Source organism: Drosophila willistoni (genome assembly GCF_018902025.1).
Source record: "Drosophila willistoni isolate 14030-0811.24 chromosome XR unlocalized genomic scaffold, UCI_dwil_1.1 Seg144, whole genome shotgun sequence".
Taxonomy (NCBI): Eukaryota; Metazoa; Arthropoda; class Insecta; order Diptera; family Drosophilidae; genus Drosophila; species Drosophila willistoni.
In genome coordinates, this window is record NW_025814057.1 from 4,569,923 (window position 1) to 4,581,188 (window position 11,266).

The 11,266-nt window shown below is 37.1% G+C and overlaps 1 protein-coding gene across 1 annotated transcript; it reads right to left on the minus strand.

The window, feature by feature from the left end:
- Positions 1-1,351: 1,351 nt before the first annotated feature.
- On the minus strand, positions 1,352-6,695 carry LOC6639144 (cilia- and flagella-associated protein 43). The gene is made up of 8 exons (XM_023180961.2): positions 6,647-6,695; positions 6,320-6,585; positions 4,593-6,186; positions 2,389-4,528; positions 2,183-2,326; positions 1,844-2,124; positions 1,621-1,782; positions 1,352-1,570 (listed from the first exon to the last, which is right to left on the minus strand). The coding sequence occupies exons 1-8, from the start codon at positions 6,667-6,669 to the stop codon at positions 1,390-1,392; spliced, it is 4,791 nt and encodes a 1,596-aa protein (XP_023036729.1). The 5' UTR covers positions 6,670-6,695; the 3' UTR covers positions 1,352-1,389.
- Between the last annotated feature and the right edge of the window lie 4,571 nt (positions 6,696-11,266).

Consider the following 11,266-nt stretch of genomic DNA (forward strand, 5'->3'; position numbering starts at 1 on the left):
TTATTAAAGCTAACGTTTGTTTAAGTCCGCTATAAGCTTTATTTACATTTTGCTTTATAATTTTTTTATATTAATATTTATGTGTCTGGAATCGAACCCATTGTTTACAATAGTGGGGTCATTAACAGGGGGTTTGATCAAAAAGAGAGACACATTTTGTACCCCCTTATTCAATAATGGACAATTGAGTATGTGAGATATGGAAGCGTTATAATTTCCAAAAAGTTTAGTTTGCAAAACTCTTAATAATTCAATCCAAATTTAAATTCTAATTCAAAGACATTTGAATTCCTTAACTATTTTGCTCCCATTTGAAGTCTTGAACAATTTCTGGCAAAGTTTTAAAACAAAGATTATAGACCTAGTATAAATCTACTAGAATTTTGTTGAATATAATCAGACCATTGATTTTGCCAGATCGAGGTCCAAAGGTGAAATTTCCTAAACCGAGCATCATATTGTAAAATATGAAAACTTGAAAAGAGAAAAGAAAATTTTGTATATCTTGTCTCATTTTGAAATAAAATTCAATTTGCAATTCCACCTACAAACTGCTTTAATTTCTTCAACTTGTTCACTTCACTTGTTCTTTTTCCCAATTTCATTATGTTTCAACCGCATCTGTTTTTGGTGTTTGCTGGTAGTTTGAAGTGCAATCCATTAAAACAATTTAATGTAAAATTTTGTTGCTGAAAATTGCGCGTCGCGTCGACTTTGTCTGTTCAGTTTAGTTATTGGCTCCTCTGCTACACCCACCAGAGATCCCTAAAACCCACAACTGAAGGCGGTTCCATCCAACCAACCACCACCACCACCAATCATTTGAGCTGTGAAATTTTTGGGCCAACAAGTTTATTTTCCACTCGAGAACAGCCAAGAGATGACTTTATGCCTTGGCTTTTGGTAATTTTCCCAGACACAAACAAATAAAATTAAGTGGCTATAGAAACCCAAACCAAAAAGCTGGGCTAGCTGTGAAAAAGTCGCTGAAAGTCGCGATACCCTTGAATGTCTTTTGATTATACGAGGGGACAGAATAACCACAAAATTTAAGGTAAGGAATGTCAATAGGAGGTAAGGTTAGAATTGGTAAAGTTAGGCGATATGGTAAAGACTGCGGAGGTTAGAAAAGGTAAGTAACCTCAACTGTTGGATGTGATCGATTTTGCATATACCCATTTGTGACTTAGGGTATAAATACATACATATAACAGAAGAAACAAAACTAACAGCCACTAATAAATTTTCATTTGAAGCAATGTTCTTTGATGCAAGCCGAGTGCTTGGGGAAGTAGGTAAAACTTTGCGACTCTGTCTGGGCTGTAGTTTAGGGCTAATTAAAATTGATAAGTTATATGAATTAGGCGAAATTTATTTACATCTCCCCTATTAAAGCATTGAACTTAATATATGCTCGGGCACTGGCGGATGACATTGGGGCAACGGAGGTCCCAATGTGGGATATGTACGTAAACGTAGTAGTTCCAAAATTGTTTGCAATTCCAAGACATGAGCATAACGTCGACGTACATTTTCCATTAGCTGGCGATGCGTTTTTATTTGGGCCATTCTGGAAAGAAGAGTATACAGAAACTTTAATAGCATTAGATCTTTTCTTACCTTTCGCGCTGCTCTCGATCTCGTCGCTCTTCCATCATAGTGTCCCTCAAGGTATTCTGAAATGTCATATCAACCTTAAGGCGTTCAATTTTCGAATCGACGGCATGATTACTACGTTTGACTTCCAAAGTGCTGGCCTTTAGATGATCGATTTTGACATTTCTAAAATAACAAAAACAATTAACTTTATCTTTCTATAATCTTTTTTTGATTTTTCACTTACATGCGTTCAATATGCTTTCGAAAAGCTGCTATTTTTTGCTCAATTACACGTTCTATGGCCCCAGCGGCCATAAATTTTTGACGCTCGGCCTTGACCTTTTCCCAATTACGTAAAATATTAAGAAATTCTATTGTCACTTTACATTTCTCAATGGCATCGAGCATATACTTGAGATAGGCAATATTAACTTTAAACAACTTATGCTCCCATTCCTTAAAGATCACCTGTCTTCGAAATATGGCTACACGTTGCATTGCTTTAATTTTCTTATTGCCAGCATCCTGCAAATAAACACTTAGTCTATTTAATCTAAAAAAAAACGTTTTAGTATAAATGTACCTTTATCAAATGATTTACTTCATTGATATCATCCACATGCATCAACACAGAATTTGACAGGGAAGTTGTTGTGCCCATTACCGATATTTCCACTTGACCCAATGATATGGTACATTGGAGTGTCATATTTCGCATTACCTCTAACTGGAAAACAAAAACATCAATTTAGAGTGAATCTTTTAAATTCTTGATGCTGTAGAGCTCACATATTTCTGAGTGCTTTCCTCCATGTGTTTTTGCGTTACGGTCTTTGACTCTTTTAAGCCAGCCACATCTTTGGTGAGATTATTCAAATAGCTTTGACAATCCAACATCTGATAACCAATGCCCTTGAGACGCAATTCACTTTCAATTTTCTGTCGTCTCAGTTTCACAAATGATTCCCAACACTTAAGGTCCACCTGGGGGGGGCAATACTTTTGTAAATCAATCTCATCGATATTAGCCAAGAAATCATAAATATCTTTGGGCAGTGGGAATGCGATGCGTTGAGCCTGTTTGCCACTTAGCTTATGCGATGCCTCAATACAAATTAATGCAGAACTGAATAATTTTGTTGGCAATTTTGGACGTCTTTTAAATAGTTTTGTCATTTCATGTGTGGCATGTGGCACTGTGTTGAGAAAGTTACTACGAAAATGTCTCTCAATGGCTCGATCTCTTGTCTGTTGGGTCTCCAGGCGTGTCTTAACATCGACCAGAGCCTTATCCCAGTATTCAAGTAAATTGCAATAACGTGTTATATATTCATTCAGTTTATCAATGTCCCCACGGAACATGTGAACTCGTTTGCGTATTTGTACTCGAGAGAAATTGATGATTTTCAAATTGAGTAAACGGACTTGATTCTGTTTGAGGGCAAAATCATATTTAAGTTTCATTAGCATAAGTTCGGCAACACGTTTGTTTAGTTTAAGGATATGCTGGGATTTCTGATCTAAAGTTTTTGCTTCATTGTCATGAAGAATTCGCAAATATTTGGCACGATCCTCGTTTAATTGATTCACTGCCTCTTCGTAGGCACGGAATATTTTCTGATCTTCTAGTGTGTATTCGTGTGGCTGCTTTTTTAATACAAATTCCGGAATTGCTATATCCTTTTTGATCTCCTCCTCCCAAAGTTTCTCAATAACACCGTCCATCATGACAATTAAAGCTCGAGCCCAAAATTCCACAGACCAGAGTAGAAGGCGACCCTTTTTACCACCTGTATCAATGGTTTTACGTTTGCGACGATTGACAGCACTGATTTCAGAATCATCGACTTGCATAATCGATTGTATAACCTCATCTTTGGCCAGTGTGGGCACAGATAGTTCGGGTGGGGCAAACTGATCCATATTCAAGAGACGCAACATTATATTCATGTTATTATAGATTTTCATGAGCACACCATTGGTATTAAGGACATTATCGATAGTCTCACGTTTCAGCTGCTGAGCTTCATGGAATAGTTTATTGAACTCCTGCTTGAGCGGATCATTTAGATAATAGCGTATTTTGCAATTATCATTAAACATTTGATTCGATGTGACTAGATTCTTATTTTGCAATTGGAATATTGGTGCCATCATATGATCATACACACTTGGGCCTTCGACCACAAATGGTTTCATCTCATGGAAACCTTTCATATCCTCCTCATCTTCCTCTTCACCACCAGCTTCCTCTTCATCGCCAACCAGAGATCTACTCTGACCATGGCCTGATTGGGCACCGAGTGCAGTCTCATCCATATCCTCCATGGATAAAATTGATAATCTCATATGATCTTCCAAGTCGTAGAAACGATATTTATCAAACTCCTTCATATTCGGTTTACGTTGCATGCCAAAACTTTCGAAATTCGCATCGGCAAATATGGAACGAACTTTGTAATTGATATTAATAGCATCGCGGGTTACAAGACGCATTATCCAATCCCTAATACGCGATTGATCCCGTATGGCCTTTTCGAGTGATTCACGTTCCAAGGCGCATAGTTTGTGAGCCTCTTCGGTAAGGGCATCGAGCCAGGCGTAATTGAAACAGAATTTCTTAAATATACCCTGACTTTTACCCGTCATAGCCATGTCATAGTCAATTAGGGACGTCACTTTGGCCGAAAACTCTTTGATCAAGGCAACAACTTTGTCGCGTTTGAAATAATCCGCTTTACTGAAATCCTCTTTGACTTCCATTTTAACAGATATGGGTATTATTGTTGTTATATGATAACCCGTTTGTTGTATATAATTTTCCTGCTCAAATGGCAACTTTAATTCGATATTTTCGCGTACATTATCCGCTAGAGTGGGTAAACGCATAACCCGCAAAGTCTGATTCGAATACAGAATGATAAAGAATCTGAAAAATATAAACGAAGATTGTAAAACTTGAATATGCTCAACGAACTCAGGTAAAAACTTACTTGGAATTGAAGCACTCCTTGGCTCTAACCAAGTACTTGGGAGTGAAGAGCAGCTTAAGGAATCGGGATATCATGAATGGTTTCTTGGCACGTTTGTGTTGACGAAAATGCACCATAATACCATCAACGCCCCAGGTCAATAGATGTTTTGTCATACCGAGACCAATAATGAAACCAAAATGAGGAGTTTTTGTTGATGCCACCAATTGCAGTTCATTCTTCTCATTGAGAAGGTACTGATCAAAGATGGTACTATCCATCACAGCTGCCAGTATCTCAATTTGCTCCCAACGACCCATGGGCGGTTGAACACAAAACGACACATAATCATGGGGTAGAGCGAAATCACGTCTATGTAAACGCTTATCACGTGACCAACTATAAATCCATATTTCATTGGCATAGCCCGGCGGCTTAATGGTCCGATCACGTGCAATGCATACAAGTAGGCGGGGTCCTTCAACCAAAATGAAACTTTGTATAAAGACTTTCTTAATCAGCTCATCGTCATTCATCTCAAAGTAGTGTGTCATTTTCGGTGGACGATATTCGACATTGACAATATGCAAAGCTTTGGCTTGATCCTGAAATACCACACAATTGTCATGATAGTCCATGGCAAAGACAGCTGCCGTTTCCGCTTGCAGTTCATACAAAACATTCCCCTGGGTTGGCTTCTCAAAGTGTATCAAAATGAGACGTCCATCCATAGTGCCAACTATTACATAGGGTATAAGCCGATGAGAGTGTATAGCGCATGCACCTCGTACAGGCACCTCACACAATGTGTGTCCCGTCTGAAGATCAACCATGGCCACTTTATCGCTATGCAAGAGCACAACACACTCGTCTTTCAGGCCTTGAAGTATACGGAATGCTATCACTGGCTCTCCCGTAGGGACAACAGTTGACAGTACGCCCGTATCTTCCTCGACCATTACTTGTTTAATGCCACCCAATTGGCATTCCGCATAGATTTCACCATTCAAATTACTAACAAACATATTGACATCACGCAATCGATGATCGATGTTCCATTCGACGCTAAATCCTTGACTACCCTTCTTCTTCAAATAGTAGGCATGAGAGTTATTCGAGATAAGGAAACCATTGCGATGTGAGAGTAAACTGTGCGGTCGTGCCATCCTAAGTAAATTCTCCGTACTCTCCGATTTAGGTATCCAACGTGATTTGATCAGAAAACAGGCAATATCAATTTGTGAGAACTCACCGTAATCATTAACCACATAGAGACCATTATCATCGCCAAAGCACATAAAGTGTGGCGATGATTTGAAATAACTTTTACCCAATTCCACTTCGGATACTTTATGCAAATATGATTCTTTCTCAATGAAACACATTTCATAGCATATAATGCTCATTTCTTGCTTATGAAATTGCACAATTGTCGGCAGATTAGTATTACTCAGAGCCAAAGAGTAATGGAATGACGGAATTCTAGTCGGCTGCTCCAATATCAAATTTCCAGTACGATAATTGTAGACACACAACGGATACATGGGATAGCCACCAACACCCACGATTAAATCATATTCTGAGAAACGTATTTCCGTGTATATCAGCTGATAAGCTAAATAATAAAAGAAAAAGAAGCTAAACTTGAATTAAAATGTTCAATACGTTAACCTAGCATGTTTCAACTGTCACCCGCTCTAACAATGGATACGAAAAGGTTTGTAAATATTACAATCGAATCAACTTACATGGTATTGTACTGAATCTCACCATTTCCGGATATTTGTAAATTAAAATCTGTGGTCGGAGTACACTTTCGGTGAATGCAAATAGCGGGAAACGATTGTGTCCTGTAAAGATGCTCATATACAGGCCAGTTGAGGTTGTCTCCGCCTTGAAATAATTGACTGTCAATGTTGGCATATGTATAAACTTGGCCACATTGCCCTGCCGTATGCATAGAACATCGGGGCCAACATTTGTAATGGTCCGTGCATCCCAGATATTACACCAACTATACAAATGTATACATTTTACATAAATCTATCTCTTTTACTTTAAATTGAAAGACTTACCAAACTGTCGAGCTAATATTCATACTGAACTTGTTGTTGTTGTTGTTTATAAAATGTTCAATATTTGAATTTTATTTGAAAATCAACAAAATGCCAAAGGGTTGCTATGGCAGGCTAGAAAATGCAAGTTTCATAGGTTGCCATGAGATGCCAAAAAAAGTGTTTATTCCAAGTAAATGTATGTTTATATTTCTGATTTTGGGAAACAATCATTGTTCTTGGAAACGTTTTCAACTTTCGCTGTTTTTTGTTTTTTTTTTGTCTTATTTTTTTTATTGGCATACAAAAATTTCCCTGGCGACAACTTTAAAATGATGTCCCAAGTAAATTGTCTTTTCTTTTACAAAGTACAAACAAAAAAATAAAACAAAAAATAATACAATTTTATGTGCAAAAGCTTCGAATTGAAAAACACCCTGTAGTTTTATATTTATGATGAAATATATTTTAATTTCAACTTTAAGACTCTTTTTTTTTTTGCTGTAATGTGAAAAATGTTTCATCTATGTGTTATTTCTTACATTTTCTACGATTTTTAATATACCTTTTGAGTTTAAATGCTAAAGGGTAATCAAAAACCATAAAATGTCCAGGCTAAAGATGCCTTTGGCAATTATATTTCTTGTTGTTGTTGCTGCTGCGTTTTTTCTTGGTTTTTTTTTTTTTATATTTTTCTTGTTTTTATTGTTTCATCTTGATGGGTATGGAGGCTTGGGAAGTGTGTGTATCTTGGCTAGGAATAACTTTAAAAATTGATGCGGCTTGTTATTTTTATTGCCTAAATGTTGGTTTCTTTATTTACTTTGTTGTTTTGTAATGTGGTTTTTTTCTTCATTTCTTTTCTTTTTATTTTATTTTATGTTAAATTTTATGTGTTTCTTTTTTGTGTTCTTGCCTTCCGCTTGGTGGAGGTGGCCATTTTGCGTTGCTAGGTAATTTCTTTAGGGGTCACTAGAGGGACATTGTGTTTGTTTTTATTTGGCGGTTGTGATTAACATTTTGACAATTACCTAATTATAATTTGGCATCAAATTTTGTGGCCTACAGCTGGTCTAAGCATTTTTTCGTGAGGCATTTAAGTAAGTTTGGGTATTCGCATAACTAAAGAGCACGGACGACACTCTCCTCTCCTTTCCTCTCTAGGAGACCCAGCAACGCCTTCGCTGTTGCCATCTGTGTGTGTGCTAACCAATTTTAACATTCGCTGGAACTGGAACTGGCACTGGCACTGGCACCTGCAGTCTGCAGCACTTTGCTGCCTACTTTGGGGCGCCACTCAATTATTTATGTGCCCCTGCAGTGTTTCGTTGCCATCGTCGCTTCGCTGTTGGTTCGTGGTACATGGAGGTGAAGCAACATGAGGTACAGCAAACGGGAACTGGCGAACTTTGCTTACTTTGTATGTGTGTGTGTGTGTGTGTGTGTGTGTGTACGTTTTTTTGTGCTCTCAACCAACATGGAATGTCTTTAATGTTAATGACTGAATGCAACAGAAGAGAAGTTTGCAACGCTTAAGGCGGCTTTGCGGCAAGACGACGAAACGAACTTTGCCATTGTGTGGCTGAGGTTGTGGCTGTGACTGTGGCTGCAGTTTGCAAGCGAGGTGAACTGAAGCTCAAATCTCTGGTGACAAGTTTTCTGCTGCATACTTTGGGGCGCACACGAGCACATAACTTTTTATTATGCGAGTATATATGCAGGCACTCATTAAAAACGCATTAACTATGCATTGTAAATCATTATTGTGCAATAAGTTGCAGTTCTCCTTCTCTACCAGTCCCTCATTGTACCTCCCTTCCTCCCTCCTTCTCTCTGATGGTAGTAGCCCTCTGGGCTTTCGACATCAGCTGGCAACAGTTGATGGAGCAGATATGAGCAGAATATGCCAGAATCAGCTTATGAATTATCATGGCATATAACCCAAAGGGCAATGTAACAGATAATGTCAGAAGCAGACTATGAAAAAGATTGTTCAATGCATTGTTCAAAGGATTTAAAAATATATGGCGTTAAATTGTAATAAATCTTAAGGTGCAAATAGTTAGTTTCCCATAAAATGCCAGCAAAGAATAGAAAGAAAGTCAATAAAATAAATTCAAGTTGCGAAATGAAAAGTATACAAACGGCATAGAAAAGATTTAGAGAAGAAAAGGTTCACGATGTATAGAATTAAATACAGAATGAGTTGCCGTAACGTTTAGTATGCCTTCTTTTCTGCTCCCAAATGCGATGTTAAGTAGAAATTTCAAATAAATCGGATGATCCAGTTTAAGAATATTTCCAGCACTTAACTGACAGCGAACAACCTATACGAAATCCATTGAAATCGAGCAATTTTTCATCATATTTTTTTGCTGTCAGCTCTGGTTTTTTTTTTCACTTGGCCGTATTTTTGTTTAACATGTTAATAAAAAAAGAAAAGGGAACTTTGGTGTGGGAGCGAGATCATGGTGATGGGTGATGGGGAATGCATTGGGCTAGCAGGGGCAGAGCCATCGGAATGACGTGGCTGTAATAAATATTTTATAAAGGCCAGACAACGTCAACAAGCAGGCAAATAATAACAACAACAACAACAACAGAAGCAAAAGCACAAGCGATATAACCTAACAGGTAGGCGACCCTTTTCGGAGTCATAATAAAAAAGAAGGCAAAAAGCCAAAGAAGATGGCAAAGCAGAAAGGTGGAAGTCTGGCAGGGTAAAAAGGCAAGTTTTGTAGCCAAAGATTGCGCTGATTGTTGAAAATTTCTTCCTTCCGTCTTGTCAGACAGTCAACGGCAGGAAAATGAAGACGAGGGATGTGGAGGACACACAATTGGCTGGCAAATGGCTAAACGGGTCGTCCTTTTTGCCCCATGATGTCCTCGCTTTCATTCGTCCTGCCACCACCCCAGGGGTCCTTCGCATTATATGTGTCTGTGTGTGTGTGTGTGTATGTGTATGAGTTTCTTTACATTTTTCTTGAAAAAAGGCAAATCCCAAACATTAATATTAAATTTCGACAAAACATTCTTTGGTCTCTGCCCTTCAGAACTAATTTGTCTGCTTTTTATACAAAATGCAAATAGTAAATATGGCCAAATTAGTTTGTTTTGCTCTCTCACTCACTCAATTTCTCATTCTCTCTCTTTTGCATTTTATACAAATGCAAAAACGTACAAATCTGGGCCTTAGTTCAAAAGCCTTTTTCCGTTGTTGTTCGTTTGCAATTAGGCGAGGCTTTTTGCATTTTATTTTAAACATATTTTCGTGGTTTTCTTTTTTGTTGTTGTTGTTGTTGTTGGTTTTTGTTATAATTTTATTTTTTTGTGGCTTTATTTTTTGGTATTTGTTTTTGCAAATTGCCAGGCTTATAATAAAATTTATGAGAAAAATTTAAATATCCAGGCTAATGCAAAATCGCTTGAATTGCATTTCATTGATAATTGCAATTGAAGTGGAATATATCATGAATTTATATTTAAATACATAGGTATGTATATATATGTTCACTTTTCATAACATTCTGTTTTGGCTTTCGTTTATCGTTTTTGTACATACATATGTGTGTGTATATTGAAAATCTGGTTTATAGCACGTCAACTTTTCAACGAGTTGTTTATGAGCAGTTCGAATCCTGTATTCACAGTGTTCTTGTCTGACAGCTGATTATAATGTGCTTCTGCTATGCATTACAAGAGAGTGTCCTGTCTGGCAACTCGTTAAATTTCCATCAGTGTATAAGTAAATGTGTGTGAGTGTGCGTAGTGTGCGCCATATTGGCCTTAAATGTCACACAGACCCAAAAGACAAAAAAGAAAACAAGACACACACACGTAACAAACATATACTTACACGAATGGAGTATCAATCTATGACGTCATGTTAATACCCTTACCTTGGTCTCTGTGCCTGGAATTGGCTTTACTTATCTCGGAGTTTGGAATCCTTTGCCCGAATGAAATGTTTCTTTATTCAAATTTTTTGTGATTGAAAGTTTAGCCGGGGAATAACTAACAAATATAAATATAGAACTTCGAATCAAGAGTTATTATACAAAAAGGGATACTTCAATGTTTAATCGAGAATAAAATATCAAATGTTTCCAGCTCTTAAATTTTTCGTCATTTTGACAAAGTTAATCTTAAACAAAAACATCGCTTTGAAGCTCTACAATTGGTTGTATAAATATTGCGATACGGTTGAAGAGAGTTGTGATTTTCTATTGTTCATCAAATGTGATTCGATTGACTATAATAAATATTTATAAAACAATCATTGTCTAGTTAAACATGGTCACATGGTCAATCGATGTTGTGTAAATGTAGTACGTCATTAATATTTCTAATCTGATTTTTATGTTTGCTTTAACATATACTATTCAGATCTGATGGCTTCTGAAATAAGCCTCAAACAAATTATTACTACTAAAGCAGCACTTTAAATGCAATCGATTTTTTGTTGGTTAAAAGTAGATATAATCCATCTGGAAAGCGTATAAAAATACCGAAAAGTATGGGACAAAAAATAAAAAAAAGTAAAACAAAGGACAACCCTAACGCAATGAACTCTGATGTCCTCACGTATTTGTATAATATCGATTTGACTTACAAAAGCCACACAAACACACCCACACCCAT